This window comes from Sander lucioperca, chromosome 5 (assembly GCF_008315115.2).
Source record: "Sander lucioperca isolate FBNREF2018 chromosome 5, SLUC_FBN_1.2, whole genome shotgun sequence".
Lineage (NCBI taxonomy): Eukaryota > Metazoa > Chordata > Actinopteri > Perciformes > Percidae > Sander > Sander lucioperca.
Genome location: NC_050177.1, coordinates 41,697,419 through 41,716,640, shown reverse-complemented (window position 1 = coordinate 41,716,640; position 19,222 = coordinate 41,697,419). Strand labels below are relative to the sequence as shown.

Genomic DNA, 19,222 nt, shown 5'->3' with positions numbered 1-19,222 from the left:
CGTTCAGAAGGGGTAGATGTCTGAAAGCAGTCATACTGTAATCCAAATGAATGGAGATCATTTGAGTCAGTGTTCTGGTGATCTCTGGTAAACCAATCAAACATCAGTTCCCCCGGCTGAAACAGGATGTTTGAGGCCAATACAGATATTGATATTGGAGTTTAAAAAAAAAATCCAATAATATATCAGTTCACTCAATTTTGAACAGTTTCCCAAAAAATATCTTTGCCATTTCTGTACTTAAATTTCTTGTCATTTACCAGCTGACATATACAGCAATGCCAATATATCTGCAATGACCCAATATGTGCCAAATTATCTGCCTGAACCATTTCTCACTCTGGCTCAGGACTGAAGTAGCTAGTTTGATAGCTAGCTTCTGGTGCTGCTTCAAATTGAGCATTCTCACTGTGCCTGATTATGGTGCGACCAAACAGCAGCAATTAAATTCAAACTAGCTAACATACTGTGTTGGATCACTGAACGGCAAATGTTGTCTCTGTATAGGAAATAAAAAACTACTGCGAGTGTGCCATGATGGTGTGAATACTGAGAAATGTTCAAACCTAAGAGAGAACAATAACGGCTTCATCTCGTTTTTCAACCACTTCCAAACAGAAACCCTGACGTTAAGAGCAAGCAACGCTGCCAAAGCTTCTCACATTAAGTGCAACAGCCATTTCAAGCCAGAAGAAAAGATGAAGGGTTTACTGAACCTGGTGGAGAGCTGGAGCCAGCTGGAAGAGGCCTGAACACTTACAGGTTCCACACCGATGTGATGGAGGGGACGGGAGGCCCCCAAAATAACCTGGCCTTAAAAGGTGTACGTCGCGCTCATTCACTAAAGTACTTACAAAAATAAATATTTACAAAAGCAACAGAATATCCTGCTGTGAGAGGAGGTGGTGGGGGTTTGAGCCCAGGTGGCTCTGGGTTTTTTTTTTTTTTTTTTTTTTTGGTTTTTTTTTTAGGAAAACGTAACTCTGTTCCTCCTTTCCTGGTTGATTTTGTTTGTTCAACAAAGTTCTGTGTAAAACAGTTTTATTTTTCAGAAAATAATTCATTGGTTTTTTTTTTAGCCAGATGATGCTTTGATAGGAACAGTTAGTGCTGTGGGGTTAGATGACTTTGTAGGTCAGGTAGTCGCGGAGCGGCGTGGGGATGGCCAGGGCCTCCACCTGCTGAGTGCTCATCACCCGGCGGAGAGACATCCTGCTCATGTGCTGCAGACTGCCAACGCTGCGAGGACACTCCCAGAAGCGCACAGCACCGTCACGAGTCCTGCAACGGAAAGGAACAGCAGCGATAAATCAAAACGGGGGGAGGTGGAAGAACTTGGAATTAATCACAGGACTGCAACGAAGCAATAAAATGTGAGTCTGGTGGAAATGTTCAAACCAAAACTAAAAACACCTGAGAATGCATACAGCCGCAAGCTGAGAGAACTAACGATTATTTTCATTGTGGATTATGACGTGCTCAAATGTCCACAGTTCCACAAGATTCATTTTTGCAGCGCTAAAATGGGTTATGCTACATAAAATAAGTCTAAATGACCCAAATAGAATAGCTGCATAATTACATGTTTTTTTTAAACAATTGCAAAAAAATATATTTACCAGAAATGTAGTAGCTAAATCCATATTCCTCTGTCTGTCCTTTTCCAACAGGAAACCATGTTTAAAATGTATTTGTTCATTTATTGGTTAATAGCCTACATCATAACACTGTCCATTGAGTATACTCAGATGTGTTTAGTGGGTGTTCTTTTAATGAATTTTAGATAAACATTGATGAGTTTCAAGCAGCTGTGCAGACTGCAGCGCAGACAATCCGCTACATGCAGCTGAGCGGTTTAACGTAACCGTTTCTTCCAACAACAGCGCTCTCATTTCAGTTTAAAGCGTCAGACAGATTTACAAACCCACCGTAATTATCTTAAATAATGTTCAAGCTACTTCTTGCAGAGGTTTCTGCGTAGCTGTTGTGAGTTACAATGTTGCTTTGTGATGTCTGATTTCCATTACTATGTCAACCCGATGGAATGTTTCTCGAACGTCGTCTGGCTGTCCCTTCAACCATTGCTGCTTAAAGTCCTTAAGATAAGAAGTTTGAATTCCTCTTATGTTTATAATAATAAGTGCTGCCCTGTGGCCGAGAACATGGCCGCTCTCGTTACAGTTTTTTTTAGCAATGGTTTATCCATTTGATTTATATTCAACCTCTCGGGCTGCTTAAGAACAAGAAGAACATGAGTCTGATTGCCTGAGCTTGAATTGACGTGTATTGAACCGCTTTAGCCCTGACTGAAGTAAGTGATGGACTTTGATCTCCGCTTCTCTTAGCGTGCTATATGTAACAGACCTCTGGTCAGAAGGCAGAAGTCAATGAGGTGTGATTGAGGAACTATAACATGATCTGTGTGTGCGTCTGTACATTCACTAAGGCCTTACCCAGCAGCAAGGACACTCCCTTCAGCGGAAAAGGCACAGCAGAGGCCATTGGACAGAGAGGCGATGGCCTGAGGAGCCCTTTCCTCGATGCTCCAGAAACGAACCAGCCTGAGCAGACAGAAAAACCACACAAGGACACTGCTGTCAGAATCCAAACTGCACGCAGGAAACTGGACTACAGTAAAACTGCAATTAATAGCCCGAGTGTTTATTTGCTTCAAGCACTGAACTCAACCAGCGTGGGAGAGGGGGCATATGGGACAGACCTGTTATGCCTTTCACCCAAAACTCTTGCTCAGCAAAGATGTGAAATACTATCACATTGTTTATTTAAACCAGTATGAATATTACTTGTATAAAAATTAGGCTATCAAATGGATCTAGCTCTAAGAGATGGCTATTGAGTGAGAGAATGTGTGAGAGAGAGAGAGAGAGAGAGAGAGAGAGAGAGAGAGAGAGAGAGAGAGAGAGAGAGAGAGAGAGAGAGAGAGAGAGAGAGAGAGAGAGAGAGAGAGAGAGAGAGAACATTATGACTGGCAGTGTTTTCCCTGAAATACTCTGAGCCTTCAGTGGGAGGGCTCAATGAGTTTGCTTTTTTCCCCCCCAACCGCCATTATGCGGAGCTTCTTTCTGCCTCTCTTCACAACATATTTTCTTCACAACAACATTTCCAGCTAGCGGTCAGAGTGATTAATAGCTATCTTGTGATAGACCAGCATACAGTAGATCTGTGCTCCATGTGTCCCACTAAGACTCATGACTCCCTGCAAGACTTAAAAACAAACCGCAGCAAACAGTGACGCTTTTCTGCTGCGCTATGCTGTTGAAATGTCAGCCCATGTATACAAATAAGCATCGGAAAAGTACTTTAGTGTACCAAACTCCACTCAAGAGGCAGACAGCTAAACATGGGTTTGTCAAGGCTTGTTCTGAAATATGTTTTGCAAAAGGTGATCTTGTTAATCTACTGCTGAAATATACATGCTGATACATCTAACCTCCTAGAATAGACACCCTGGGACACATAATATCCCAGAACAGGAAATATATACAGTATATATGTTGTTTATATCTTATTTGATAATTGATTCTTAGGGTTTATACTGTAGTTAACATGTTAACTATTTTCATTTTAAAAAGATCCCCCAACCCGGAGACCCAACACTAAACCAAGTAAAAACACAAAAGTGGACAATGGGATAGATGTTTTATAAAAAGAGGCAATTTAAGAACAAACGTATAACTTAAACTCCAATGTAATTCATTGACATACCTGTCATCAGTGACGCTGGCAATGTGGCGGCCGTCAGGGCAGAAGCTCACAGAGCGAACCCAGCGGTCATTTGCCCCTCCAGCAAAAATGGGTGATGGAGCAGGGAAGAGATGGCTGGAGAAAATTCAAAGCAGGAGCTTAATAACAAGCGTCAGCATCACAGCAACGTTTCCAGTTTAAAAATTAACGTTCACTGTTTCAAAATAGTGAGGCCCCTCTACCCTTTACAATTGTAAATGTATAACTTTTGACTGCACGCAGGCAGGCACGCACCACTGTTAGATAAAAGTTACATAGGCTCAGTTCAAAGAGCAAACTGGCCCAACATATTTATACAAATTTGATTTATTTCTGATTTATTTCTTTATTTGAAAGGGGACAGTGAACATTAATCAACATTAAAACAATGTAAATGTGCCAGAGTTAGCTCAAAAGTGTTAATTTTCATCAGTAGTCCCCCAGCCAGATGTAAAACAGGCAGCCTTACATCCTTAAATAAACAATACTCAAGCATGAAAGTAAACTCTTGTTTTTCCATGGTTTGTAACTGCATCTCAGGGTCTTCAACGGATGGAAAGATGGCATGACAACTACTCACACACACTCTCTATCCACTGAGGAAGACCCTGAGGTATGAAAGCTCTAGAAAAAAGATAGTAAGTGATCTTAAAGGTCCAATGTGTAGGAATTTCTCCCATCTAGCGTTGAGATCATATATCGCATTCAACTCTCTCGCGCCCACGCAGTTTCAAAGTATTATTACATATTACAGCTACGGTAGCCTTCACGCTTCAAAAAGCCGGTCTCTTGCGCTTTTCAATATCCTTTTTCTAGACTCCTGTTCCAGAAATGTGGATTTTGAATACGTGTGGTCCTCCATGTTTCCTTCTTCAAACTTGCCGGGGCTGGGAAGCTACGATACCCATTAGAGCAGCATTAGCAGTACTTTATCATGTGACAGCGAAAACGCGAAAGGCGGAGCAGTATGTCCTGTATGTCCCTTACCGGCTAACGTATTTTAAGATGGCGCATGAATATGGAGAGTCTACCCCAGTTCACGCGAATGCAAATGTAAAATTTCAAGCCAAAAGGAATACTTGGAATTGATGGTGGTGATAAATATTCATGGAAAAAGGACAAGTTTGTGAACGGGCAACACAGATTTTGATAATGAACAACTAAACATGTTACACACTGGGCCTTTAAGTTAGGATGTTTTTTTCCTAAAATACGATACTCCACCATGGCCTGTGCAGTTAGGAATAAGACATTGCAGCAGCAAAACATCCTGCGTATTGGGTGTTATTTTCATACCCCAGCTCCAGCAGTACGGTGCCCTTGTGGTGGTCCCACACGATGACCCGGGTGTCATAAGAGGCGGTGGCCAATAGCGCCCCATCCGGTGAAAACTCACAAGACACCACATCATTGTGGTGCCCCTCCAGCTTTCCCATCACGGTGTACTTATCCATGTTCCATAGGAACACCTGCAACGTGAAGGGAGGACTGTTATAGCCCCTGGAATTTCGTTGGGACGGAGTATAGATGTGCTATTTTACACTTAGAATTACTATATGCATGTAAAGATGTTTGAATTAAATTAAGAAACAGGAATTAAAACAGAATTAAACAGAGTTATCCTGAAAGTATGCTCAGTGTCATTGTTATGCTTTGTAACCTTTAACCAGGCTGTACAGACAAAAGAGAACATGCTACACAAGCAGCAAGGCTATGTCAAAATGCAACACTAAACCTACATTGGCTATTATAATTAACATCTTTATAATGGTATTAAACTACAAAATCATAATTTAAATGTATACATCTTTTAGTACATTATTAAATATACAAAATTAAAACTTCTATTATTTTAACAAAAGAGGTCTACACAAAAAAGAGAAAATAAAAACAAGTAACTTAAGGTAACATAAAGTTACTCCACTGGTTCCCCTGTCAGAGTTTTAGTTCACTGTGTTTACAATAGGCTCCCACCGCCGGCAGAAGCCTATGAAGAGAGAGAGATACTGCAAGAGAAAAGAATATTTTATGGCCAAAGGGTTGATACCTCTGGCAAAATATACACACACACACACATCCACACACATACACACTGGTAGAAAAGTAATTGTCTGTGGAGGCCTTCTGCTTTTAACAGAATTTGTACTAATAATATCCAGTTTTGCTTCAGTTTTATAACTTCTGCACTTTGTCACTCTTTGATTGTTAAAAATGCAAAATGCTTTTAAGTGCTGCAAACGCTGCTTGTGAACAAATGCAGTTAATGATCTACATTAAAATCACAACAGTCACATGCAGATTAATGGTTCAGGTTCTTGTTGGATTTCTAAGCAGTTTTTATATTTCAATTTTATTTATAGTGGCATATCAGAAGTTATTTCAGGACACACTATTGCAGATCTAGACCGCACTATAATTTATAGAGACCCAACAATTTCCAAGAAGTCACACCACATTTGTTTGCTGATGGAGAAATGTGGATGAAAAGCAGGATAATTTATTGCGGTTCCACTGTTGCTGCCAACAGCAGTAACACTCACTCACTCACAAGACAGGAGAACTGCAGTTGAAAAAGTTGCCACATAACTGGCCAACTTGTTTTGCTCAACAACAGGTTTGTTCTTTTATAAGATTTAAGGCAACAGCTGACATTTGTAGGATATAAGTGCTCTGGAAAGGCACAAAAAAATATTTCCATTTAAAACCTCAACTAGTCTGAAACCTGCACAATAATTCCATTACGGGTTGGACAGTAAAGGGAGAGGGCAGGTTGTTTGTTTAACTGTTGTGGCTGGCTGAATTGTTTTCTATGTTCTGCCATTAGCAGCATTCCAATGCTACACTTTGTGCTACTACGGAAACATTTATACTGTCAGTGAGAGAAATCCTAGTAACAAAAGTAAAGCTAGTGTGTGCAGACAGTGGACAAAGCTATTCAAGGATGGGGGGGTGGGAGGAGTGGGTTTGGGAGATAGGTGGGGGGTGAGGTGGGGATAGAGGGAGTATTTAATAACCACTTTGACAGTTTTAAACTGAAATTAAAATGAATAGAGGAACTGCAACAGCAGAGGTAGACAGACACGGAGCAGCACCTACGTACAGTTCGGCGCCAGGCTGCCCCTGGCCAGGCCTTTGGGCATTGTGCAATGTGCGTCCCTGGTTTACACCGGCTGCTCAAAATGTCAGCGCGGCGCTCCCTTCAAAACCAATCACACACTGAGCTCTGCCACCACCTGTGACAGGGAGAGCAAGACACACACTGTAGGGACACACACACAGCCTAACAAAGATACCACCATGTTTACCATTACAACCATGTTCCAATTGATCTAGAGCTGCAACACTGTAGATAAGGTGAACTAACGGTGGCCAGTTTATGGAATCAATATTCGGAAACATGTCCGTGGAAGCGTTGCAGAAATTTGGGACGTCAATTCAACGTGACATAAAAGAAAGGAAGTGTTTTTTGTTTGTTTTTTCTTTTTTTTAATCTGACATTATTTTGATAAATATACAAGATTTACATGAGGTCAGAATTGTTTCAGTGATTCAGTGTTTGAGTCACTTATCACAAAATATTTTTAAGATTTCCCTGCTGTAATGGTTAAAGGTACAATATGTAACATTTCTGCATTAAAATGTTTAAAAACAACTATGTTATATATTTTGTTGAGTTGTGTACTTACACTATCCTAAATGTTTCCAACAACGTTCAAACCCAGAGAAATCTGTTATTTTATTTTAATGACATTAACGTTTCAATTTAGTCACCTGTCAGTGGCGTTATATAACCTTTGACCCCTCTAGTAACGCTAACTTCCATCAAAACAGGCAGCCAGATGATACGTTCGAGAGGAATCGTAAATCATACAATGTCACAGAAAGAATAATACTCAGTAACCGTAATACAGCTTGCTTTCTGCCACACAGCATCATTTTGTCATTGATTACATGCCACTTACAACACAGTAATACAGCAGAGATCTTATTTATTGATACATTTCAATACTGATTGATCCAGCTTAACGTTATATGCTACGTTGACAAGTAACGTTAGCGTTAGCTGATGCTACTGCTTGGTGGGGAACTTTAATGTTATAAGGTTACAACATTGTTCAACACGTTCATGAACTTATTTTAAGTATAAGAGTCCGAAAGCAACACCCAGCAGCCATCCTATTGATGTAGGAAATCGGCCGGTATCTCCGGTGCGGCGATAGTCGGTGGCCAGCCCCGAAGGTACCCGGCAACCAGTCCCAGTTGCTTTTCCCCCCGTTGCAGAAAACATCCAAAAAGTGACACTGACGTGAAATATATTTTGATATTGTGGTTTTAGCTGCTGGCTAATGTTAGCTTGCTTGCTTGCTAACTGGTCAACTAGCTAGCTAGCTGCTATCACAAATCAAATCAAGAAAATGTAATTATGTGGGGGAAACTGCAGCTATTTTATCAGAATGACATGAATAAACGTTACTAAACGTAACGTGGATAAAACTATAATGGATAAACCCATTCCTGAACAGATATACTTTAATCGGCAATTGTGTTACACAATGAAAACTAAAACTCTGACTCAAAAGTCCGCGTTTATATCCATTGTTTTGATTGAGAGACCCCTAGCGGCAGAAAATTACATATTGTACGTTTAAAAGATTGTTTTAGTTTGAGGTATCTGAACTGTATAATAAAACAAGATGACTTCAGCTATATAACAATAATAAAAACAGTTGTCTACTCTGCATGCACACTTCAGAACACCAAAAGCCTGTTCTTTTCCACTGCAAACAAAACCAAACAGAATCTAGAAGCAGGAGGCACAACTTATCAGGACACTGAGCACGGTTTGTTCTAAGGTGGAACTGGGAGGACAGGGCAGATGGGTTTTAAATTTTAAGTTGATTGAGCATAACTGATCACAAGCAATTGAAAGTTTAGCTAGCAATCCCATGAAAAGAAGTAAAAAGGAACTTGTGTACGTACTGCTTTGCCTGCGCCGACTGAGCACAGGATGGACGAGTCAGGGGAGAAGGCGCTGCAGTACACCCAGTTCTGATGCCCCCGCAGAACCTTCACCATGTTACCTACAAGGCACAAACATCATCGCATTATGGCATTTTTAGTACCTTTATTTGATGCCAGACAATACAGAGTTGAGGCAGACGATTGTTCCGGTGCCGCCAGAAATTCCACCGGATGTACGTCACTTTCCGCTTTCTTTGTGTTGGCGTTCTAAAGTGCGGTGTATTTATGAGGACTATGGTTAACTGCTCCTCAGATCTCTGCAGGGTAAATCTAGACAGTTAGCTAGACTATCTGACCAACCTGAGACAACTAAAACCACTTTTGAACGTACACGGTCCACCAAAAGTAGTTCCTTCACAAGACCATTGTCCGGGGCACCGCCATTGTGTCCGGGGCTTAGCGCCGCCCAAGACAATTGTAATTGGTTTAAAGAAATGCCAATAAACCAGAGCACATTTTTCTCCCATCCAGGAATGCTGTGTGGACTAGCCAGACCCTCCTCCACAGCGCTGCGGAGGAAGGTCTGGCAATACGAGACTACCAACAAAGTGACGCAGTGGCCATGTGGTATGTACTTAAATCGTTTAGCCATCAGGATGGTCACATAACACCTAGGTACATAGTACCTTATTTAGATTTATTACATTTCCCACAAAAAAATATTTGAGCACCATACCATTCTTGGGGTCTGTACTACAAAGGATAAGGCTGGACAAATTCTGTTTTTTTTTTTTTTTATTCAAATTTTCTTTTTGCCAACAATTTCCATTAAAAGAATTGGATCTACTGCACAGCACTTACTTAAAAATAAAATACAGATTTTTTTAATTTCCAGCAAACTTCACAGAGAACAAAACAGCATCATCCAACTGTTTTAACCGAATATGCTATGGTCCAGCTCAGCTAAAAACATATTAGCGTGTCGTTCACTACCGAGCCTGTTTGTAGCCACTACCGACAACGTTATATTCGCTTCACCTGGTCAACTGACTAGCAGTTAAGATAACACACTCGACTGTCCTGCTGTTACAGATGTGAACTAACCACAGTTCATGGACTCACAGGAGTGCATCGCTGAATGAATATAGGTGAAACATTTTCTGGCAGGGGACCCGCTAGACCGGTAGAATTATAGGGCAAACTCTAAATGTGAGTGAAATTTGTGTCATAATTAGTGTTGAGGTATGGCCAAAAATGTGTTATGTGAGGTCACGGTTAATCATTGGGTCCAATTGGACGTTGAAGAAATATCACATTGACAAGAATGGGACAGACGGGCGGACGACCTGGAAAAATAATGCCGCCGGCCACGGATATTGCTGTTGCGGAGTCATGAGGAAATAAAGACTGCCAATACACCGGGCTTCTCGCCTACTTTTCTAAACTAGTCTTACAATTCAGAGGGCTGGTATTTCCCCTGTTCTTTGAGCTGAAGAAACAGAAGGTCACAATTATTAAAGAAAGAAAAGAACAGCTCTACATACCATCATCTTTAAGGTCCCACACACGGAGGGTCTTATCTCTGGATGCAGAGACCAGCACAAGACTGCCATCAGGAGCAAAGGTCAAGTCTCGCACCACATCAGTATGGTCCATCAGATTCAGCAACAGTTTTCCTGCAGCAAGACATGGTAAGATTGAGTAGGTTTACTTAAAATACCTACTGATAGGGGTATGATGAGACGTGACACTATTTTAAAAGAAAACTTCAATTAAGAAATATGACTGGAAAAATAGTCTTTACTCACCAAGGTTACAACATAACCAAGCGTTTCATTACAGCAGTAAACAAGAAAGTAGGCTGCTCTTGTATTGATTTAAAAATGGAAAATGCACTGGACCACATGCAGTGTACGTAGATATATGACTCCCACGAAGGCAATAACTGTATTTGCTAGTTGCATCTCCAGCTGTAAACAGACTGCATGTTTGGGCTGCTGGTGTCTGGTGATTGGTTGACAGTGAAGATGAGCTATGAGCTAATAGAAACTCTCTGTTCTCTTTCCTAATCTAATTACCTATTTAAATGACCAACTAATGAAGCTGAAGTAGGAAACCACTTGTAATTAACAGAAATGTGACCTCACCAGTGTAAACATCCCAGATCTTGATGCGACCATTGTTGAGGCCTGTTGCCAGAAGCAGCTGGTCCTGACCGAACCTGAAGCGGTGCCACTCGATGTTAACACAGCGGCTCTGCTTCTCCGGCACCGAGGAGCCAAAGGCCAGGCCCCAGACGGTGTCACCGCAGTCGATGGTGTGTTCGCGGGGCTCGTCGGCAGCCGGGATTACCTGGCCTCCGCCGCTGTTCTGACGAGACAAACAACCCGGGCTCGAGGCATTGGTGGACTCTCCAGCTTTGCCCACAGAACTACAGCAACAGAGAACAGAGAAAGATACAAGAGATTAACGAGAGACAAAAGTACTGAGAGCTAACCACAGACATTTTTTTTTTTTTTTTTTTTTTTTTTAAAAAACAGAGCTTTCTACCTAGTCTCCAGCACAGATGCACGTCAAAACTGTTAGCAGGCAGGACCCCGCAGCATAGCTCAATGTGGCTATCCCCTGGTGCGAGGGTGTAGTGGAAACTAATGTAATCACAGTTTGCTTGCAATGACGTGGCTCAGGCGGACCGACCCAGGCTCCTGGAAAATGTATTTTAACAGAGGTACTATTCAGCTCTGAAGTTTAGTGTTTTTTGCCACTGCAGGAAAAAAAACATGGCAACAGCCTGCCATTTCGGAACAACAAGCAATTGGTTTACAGTAATTTTTAAAGTGTGGCAGGCTCTCAGAGTCACAAGGTCCTATTGAGTGGAAAAAGAGCCTGTTACGCAGAAAGGGAGCTGATAATACAAGCCACATGTCCTTGGCACTGAGGAGCACCTCTTTATGTCCGTTCTGCTTTCTGTGTTAGGCGCTGAGGGAAACTGAAGGCCAGTAAACTGCTAGATTGTTCTGTTAACACATAGATTTGCATCAACACTATGTACGTACATCTATGTGACTTATTCCCTAAGTGAGCACATCATATCATGACGTGATTTCATGCACTGTAACTACAGATTTGACTGTATTAACAGGAGGAACAAGAAGAACAACAACCAAGTTCAGGATCCTTTTAATCCAAAAAGCAACATATTTTTGTGTTAAGTCTTTTTAATTTATATTCCATTGGTATTTTATTTCTTTTTTTACTTGATCATTTTACGGTTTGGGTCTTATTTTACTAATTGTATCATGTGAAGCACTTTGTGACTGTCTGTGAATGGCGCTATATCAAATAAATGTATTATTATTTTTAACCAGGCAATGCACTTACTGTACCTAGTCTGCAAGACAATAAAAGAAGAAATCAAAATACAGACAGGGTCTATTCCGCGACGTGTTCCAGGCAAACCAAATCGCCCAAGCTGTTTGATACAGGCTTTACAAAGTGTCGTAGACAAAGCAAGCTTACGTAATTTGAGAATATTATGCTTACACCCGTGGTTCCCAAACTTTTTCTGCAGGGCCCCCCTTTTGTAGATAAACATTTTCAAATAGTACATGGACGACACATAAAATAAGTAGTGCTGTCAAACGATTAAAATATTTAATCGCGATCAATCGCATTAATGTCATAGTTAACTCGCAATTAATCGCACATTTTTATCTATTCTAAGTGTCCCTAGATTTCTTTTTGTCCAATTATTTTTTCTCATTTTAATGCTCTTGATGAAAAGTGGATCGGCTTGCTTTGTGCTTTTGTTGCCTGGCTTTGACGAGGGGGCGGAGAATTCGCATCAGCTGTGTGCTTGGCCATCAAGTGGTATTTCAGACGTGCTGCGATGATAGCTCAGATCCAGTGCGGTGTTGTAGTTTTTCTAACGTTACTAGTTGTTGCAACAGCATGTGAAAAAAAGCTAGCCAGTTCTTTTTTGCTAGGCCAAAAAGAACGTTAATCTCGCGATAAAAAATTGACGCTGTTAAAATGGGTTTGCGTTAACGCCGTTAATAATGCGTTTAACTGACAGCACTAAAAATAAGTCTGAACTAAAATACTAAAACGGTCAGAGCCTAGAGAGGATTCCCACACACTGATTCTGTTTACAACTGAAGGGTTTCAAGGGTTGAGTGAAAGTTTCCAATGATACTTACAAGCTCTTCAGACATTTTGCCAAGGGAATGAGCCTGACAATGCGATGCCCCTGAGACCAAGCAAAGTAGGAACCATTGGGTGCAAAAGCTACTGTCCAAGCCTCGCGCCCACACTTCTGGTCGAAGGGAGCAACAGGCACCACGAGTTCACCGATGAACTTTGCCTTACCTGGAAAAACAGACAGACAACACTGTTACTTCAGCTACCCACATGGATAGGATCACTTAATAACACATTACAGCCCCTCTGCTTACTCAGGCCAACCCACAGAAATTCCAATCATCCCAAAGTCACCTCTTCACTCACAGGCATGAGTGGGTTTGTCACTGATGCAGGCATCTGGTTGGCTAACTGTGCTAACCAAACCATTGGTACAAAAACAGCAGGTGGGAAACTTTGCAAGATAAATAAGTGAAATGCTCTGTAATAAAAACAAATTAAAGCAATTACTCAAATGCATGTGGGTTTTTATGGAGAAACCATCTGCGAATTAAACTAACAGGGAAATACTCTTATCCACATTTTGATCCATACCTTGCCTAGTCAATTTGTATAGGATGCCCCAGTTTGTAGATGTTAGTTAGATGGCACCAACATTTGGCCTAAATGATTAGGCCAAATTTTGGTGCAATTACCCAAAGGCCAAGGTTTCCAGATTTGTGTGGTGACTTATGATGGGGGGGGGGGATCTGGGGGTCCTCCCCCAGAAAATCTTGATCATTAAACACTTCATTTCCTGCATTATGGTGAATTTTTATGCACCCATTTCTACCTTTTTTCGCATCAATTTATGCTGAATTTATTCACCTCAATGATACATCAATTCATTTTAATGGATTAATAAAGCCCTGGACTGTAACATTTCAGATGTGTTTGAGCAACATTTCTGCTCATGTTCAAAACTTTGTGCACATTCAAAATATATCCCATCTGTGCTCTCTGTGATTTGGAGGAGTCGTGATATTTGGTGAAGAATAAAGTTTAGACGCAGATCTGTTTTGCTGTTAGCCACAGAATAATGACATAGGTACATAACATAGCAGTAATTTATTATTTAGCGTAAGGCATCACATTTTCACGGCATGATCCCTGATGTCAGTTCTAGATTAGAGGCTGAAGTAGCCTACAAGAACCTGCTAACGAGAGACTTCGGTAATGTCAATACAATAAAAATGGACCTACATAACGATCACATCACTGCTGGCTACAAGTTAGCAATCAAACACAACAAAGGCTGTCACTTCAATGGTGTTTTGAGCTAACGTTAGCAATCAAACAATCATAGATAGCTAAAACGTTTTTGAAATGATTTCCATCTTCTGTTATTGTTTGTAATGAGAAAAGTTTATTATTATATGGATTTCACAATGCAGCCGGATCCGGATCCCTTGGCGTTATGCAGTAAACCGTTTAAATCTGAGCATGCGCAACTCACATCTGCACTCGACTCACATCGGTTAGTGACCGTTCTGTTAATACATCTGTCGGTACACGATCCGTTCTGCCTGTACGATCCGTTCTGCACATGCGCAAAATGTTCGCGCATGCGCGGTTGTACGAGGATTTACGACGGTCGACAGCCAAGTTAACGTTAGTTTAGCTAACAGCTAATTCGGCTAACCGCTAGCTGATTGTAGCGGTCTGCCGTTAGCCTCCACAGGCAAGCTAACGTTAGTTTAGCTAACAGCTAATTCGGCTAACTGCTAGCTGAGACAGCATGTAATAACTTTAAAAGACCCTCAAAATAAAACTTGAAAATAAATGTTGACATATATAACAAACACCTAACATATATAACAGCTGTTACGTCAGTTCTACTTTACTTGTGCTCATTTAAAATACAATCACTCAATACTTGTCTTTATTGTTATTACTGTGAAGTCTTAATTTAGCTGTAGCTGCTTTTCCCATTACGTTTGAGTTAACGTTATTTTAGACTGAATCTAGCTGTCAGCTAGTGGTTAGCCGAATTAGCTGTTAGCTAAACTAACGTTAGCTTCCCGGTGGAGGCTAGCCATAGGCTAGCATGGAACAGATCGTGCAGGTCGTATCCTCGGTAAAACAGTATTATCTTGCGCATGTGCAGAACGGATCGTGCAGGCAGAACGGATCGTGTACCGACAAATGCAATGTGATGGTGCAGTGCGTTAGACTGCTGAGTTGTTTATATTTTCCCACAATGGCACGAGTTCGAATCCAAGTTGTTTATTCATTTATTTTCTACTTTTAAAAGGGCTAAATAGTTTTCTACGTGACATGTGTTTACTTAACACAAGCTCTGAAGACTAATAGGTCTGTCGGTACATGATCCATTCTGCACATGCGCAAGATAATACTGTTTTACCGAGGATACGACCTGCACGATCTGTTCCACGCTAGCCTATGGCTAGCTTCCACCGGGAAGCTAACGTTAGTTTAGCTAACAGCTAATTCGGCTAACCGCTAGTTGACAGCTAGATTCAGTCTAAAATAACGTTAACTCAAACTTAATGGGAAAAGCAGCTACAGCTAAATTAAGACTTCACAGTAATAACAATAAAGACAAGAATTGAGTGATTGTATTTTAAATGAGCACAAGTAAAGCAGAACTGACGTAACAGCTGTTATATATGTTAGGTGTTTGTTATATATGTCAACGTTTATTTTCAAGTTTTATTTTGAGGGTCTTTTAAAGTTATTACATGCTGTCTCAGCTAGCAGTTAGCCGAATTATCTGTTAGCCAAACTAACGTTAGCTTGCCTGTGGAGGCTAACGGCAGACCGCTACAATCAGCTAGCGGTTAGCCGAATGAGCCGTTAGCTAAACTAACGTTAGCTTGCCTGTGGAGGCTAACGGCAGACTGCTACAATCAGCTAGCGGTTAGCCGAATTAGCTGTTAGCTAAACTAACGTTAGCCTGGCTGTCGACCGGAAGCGTGGAACAGATCGTGCAGTGTCGTAAATCCTCGTACAACCGCGCATGCGCGAACATTTTGCGCATGTGCAGAACGGATCGTGTACCGACAACATCCACAGTAGTGACAGAGAGAGTGGACACTAAGCGACGCACGGGTGTGCTTCAGAGCTACGTGTGTTTGAGTCTGAACCATAAACTGCAAACGTCACGTCAAAGGAACTTCAAACTAAATCATTAGTATTGCGCTCCTAAATTTTGTATTGACGGCATCAATGTATTAGACTGATTTGGCTATGATTCTTAGGTGATAGCAACAAATACGGCATGATAGTCGGACCCCACACATAGCTGCCCGTTCTATTCGCCTCGGAAAAATAAACTGGACAAAGTAGTTCTACAAAAACAAAAAAAGTAACAAGAATACTTGCTTTCTTAATTTGCATGTGCCATTCTGGTGCTTTTTTAAAATTATATTATACTTGTTTTTGTAAAAAAAAATAATAATAAGAGAAAGAAAGCGAGAGATCCGGGGCTATTCATTAAAAGGCTGTAGCCGGGGACGCCCAGGCCTAACGACGCCTCTGGTTATATACAGTAACGTTATAGGCATGCAAAGCGTTGCGTGTGGGTACGCACGCACGCACCGTCTCGGTGGTGTGTGAGTGCATGGGGGAGGGACGGGTCTGAGCTGAGGTTTCAAACAGCCAGAGGAAAATCCATTTTTATTAAACCGTTAACTTATAAATAAGCGAGACGAGTGAAAACATAACAAACTGTAGTAACGTTATTGTAGTAAACCAAGCAATGCACTCTCGGTTAAATTAGACATAACGTTAGCTGTGCATAACATTAACGTTACAGACCTGAAGTAAGCTAGCTGTAATGTTTACGTTAGCTAAAACGCAGAGCACAAGACAACACACACTGATTTAATAGCATCTTAGCTCCTGCGCTGTAACAATAGGTAAACAATGCTCACTACAGCCCACAACGGTGTAACGTTATTGTACTGAAAGACTATTTAACTAAGCTAACAACGCTACTAACGTTAACCCTTTTAGTTTGATGTGATTAATGTTATGTATTATTTGTCAAGCTACAACTGACCGTTGAGAAATTATAAATGTAAAGTTAGCATTTGTACTTACCTATATCATTTTGGTTTATAGAGTCTGGGAAGCTTGCCATCTAAATAAGGGCACAGACCTAAGAGAAAAGCCAAGCACGGACTGTAAAACAAAGATATCTAGAGGAAATATGAAATTTGTACGGAATTCGGCGGCGGCTTTTCCTCTTCCGCCGTCTACCAACGTCCGTTGAATTCCTCCGCCAAACGTAACGTTAACGTCCCTGGTGAAAAATACAGTCGTCGTTCGGGCTGTGCAAAGGTCTTGTTTTCCTTCCGCGACAACACGCTTTATTTTCACTGTTCAAATCTATAATGCTGCTTAAATGCTGTGTTAACACTCAGATTAAAAAAAAACAGTTTAACACGTAATTGAGCTTTCGCTTCTGTTGATTTCAGTACGATCCCCGTAAGTACAATGGCTTCTACTGGTGGGATGGTAAGCTATTTTCATCAAAAGGAGGCGTGACCATAAACTGTGGGAGGGTTACGTTGAACGTCAGCACAGTTGCCATGGTAATACTATTAACGCCTCCCACAGTGCTGCTGTCTGTTTCTTTCTCCTTCTTCCTTTGACTCAAATGTTATCATTAATGATATTTGAAAAGTTAAACAGCTTTAAACTTCTTTCATTTTGGGCATGGCTTATCAGAGGCAACAGAGTCCAAGAAGTTTGACTTTATAAAAAAAAACAAACTTTAATGCTCATTGTTAATATATTTACAAATATAACTCAAACAAATCAGACAAGGTACAACAAAATGATATCAAGGACTAAGAAATGGCCTTGCATAAAAGAAAACTTAACTGGAAATCAGTATTAAAAACACAACATCACTAATAACTTGTTACACAACTGCGGGGAGAAACAATCACGTCTCGTCTTCATCTTCTTCAGAAACGAAGTTGTTGAGCCAGAAGTGGAGTTCATTGAAAATAATTTCAAATCCAACCCATGCAAAATGTTTTCTTCCCATTTGGCATTTCAATGACTTACAGCAGGGGTGTCAAACTCATCACTACGGGCCACACTGGAAATGAGAATCACATCAAGGGCCAGACATCTTCTCACTTAGTTTGGTCAACAAAGCCCTAAAAAAAATATCAGCAAATAAGTTTCTTAAGCCATCAAAGAATTTAGCAAATCAAGCAAAAACAATGATTTCATTTTTAATAACAGGCTACCACACAGCCAACTCCCAGCAACCTGTGTCACAGCCTGAATATAAAAACTCTGCTTCTGGGGGAATTTCTGCATCTCAAAGTCATCAAATCTGCCTAAATCTGCTTTGAGTGTGGCATAATTACAGTGTGAAAAACACATTCCTGCCTTTTTGGTTTGGCGCACAACTAGGTGGGCCAAAATCCACTGTGAACCTAAATTGATAATCAGGCCAGATCAAAATTTGCGAGGGGCCAGATTTGGCCCCCGGGGGCCTTGAGTTTGACACGTGACTTACAGCAACACATGGAGATGATCTCCATACAACGTGGGCTGGCCAGTGTCTGGCCCAGGATGTGGTTTCTGCTCTGTGGATATGGCATACATTCTTACCAGATCATACACACCGGAAAGTTCCTGTGCATTGGTGACCTTATGTTGATGACTCAGCTGCTCAGTACTCAACAGAAATTCAGTCATGTTTGCTGAATAAATGATGATTCACTTGAGCAAATCAGAATGTGTGTATGCATACTGTAAAGAGACAGCCCCCCCCCTCCCCTCCCCCATATCATCTTACACTATTCAAACAGTCCAGCACTTCCCTGAGGAGAAGACATCAACACGTTTGCTAAAAGAAGAATCAAACATCAATCCATTTACACATCACAGCAAAAAGCAGACAACAAACATTGTCCAAAACAATCTGGAAGCCAGCTCATTAAGAGACATTTCAATACAACAATCGGAGTACCAAAGAGCCTGACATCAGTGGGATTCTGATATGTTTTTTCTCCTTTTTCGAGGAATTTTCCAATGTTTTTGTCGCTTTTTTTCAATACAAGCAGACACCCCCCCCCATGTTGAACTAAAGTAACGCCCTTGCATGGACTAAATACAAAAGCCAGCCATCCGTTCTGCTTCCTGGGACTCATGTTGACTGGCTCCTGTCTGAGTAGATACTTTCTTTTCAACAAATAACTTTTGTCTTCCATTTAAACTAATCAATTTAAAATGGCTGCCCTCACTAGTGCAGTCTGATGTCTTCGTGTTGTCTGCCCGTCAACCATGCAGTTTGTTGTCCTCCCAGGATAACCCCTTTTTGTAGACACTTTTCTTCATGGTTTCTGTC

The 19,222-nt window shown here is 41.1% G+C and overlaps 2 protein-coding genes across 3 annotated transcripts in view; both read right to left on the bottom strand.

Moving 5' to 3' along the window:
* LOC116041158 (CUE domain-containing protein 1) overlaps nucleotides 1–19,222 on the bottom strand; it is a 62,504-nt gene that overhangs the window by 1,457 nt on the left and 41,825 nt on the right. The window contains exon 12 of the transcript XR_004102855.2: nucleotides 14,040–14,042. The gene's annotated coding sequence lies outside the window, so the exon portion shown is untranslated. The remainder of the gene's footprint in view (nucleotides 1–14,039; nucleotides 14,043–19,222) is intronic.
* wsb1 (WD repeat and SOCS box containing 1) lies at nucleotides 204–17,377 on the bottom strand. Of its 2 annotated transcripts, XR_004897411.1 has the most exons (10): nucleotides 16,951–17,377; nucleotides 12,906–13,074; nucleotides 10,854–11,137; nucleotides 10,251–10,382; nucleotides 8,725–8,825; nucleotides 5,041–5,213; nucleotides 3,727–3,840; nucleotides 2,454–2,561; nucleotides 982–1,281; nucleotides 204–927 (listed from the first exon to the last, which is right to left on the bottom strand). XR_004897411.1 is itself a non-coding variant. In XM_031287042.2 (9 exons), exons 1-9 carry the CDS (start codon nucleotides 16,988–16,990, stop codon nucleotides 1,119–1,121), a joined length of 1,284 nt encoding a protein of 427 aa, XP_031142902.1. In that variant the 5' UTR covers nucleotides 16,991–17,377; the 3' UTR covers nucleotides 963–1,118. The 2 variants fall into 2 exon arrangements, 1 of the variants encoding a protein (XP_031142902.1); XM_031287042.2 differs by lacking the exon at nucleotides 204–927 and having other exon boundaries at nucleotides 963–1,281.

Bases quoted from the DNA above. Each gene is read 5' to 3' on its own strand.
- wsb1 (XM_031287042.2), bottom strand. From the start codon at position 16,990: ATGGCAAGCTTCCCAGACTCTATAAACCAAAATGATATAG. The intron at 13,075-16,950 runs GTAAGTACAAAT...CTGTTTTTCCAG, and splicing joins TATAAACCAAAATGATATAG to GTAAGGCAAAGTTCATCGGT. The intron at 3,841-5,040 runs GTATGAAAATAA...AATTTTCTCCAG, and splicing joins ACCGTACTGCTGGAGCTGGG to CCATCTCTTCCCTGCTCCAT.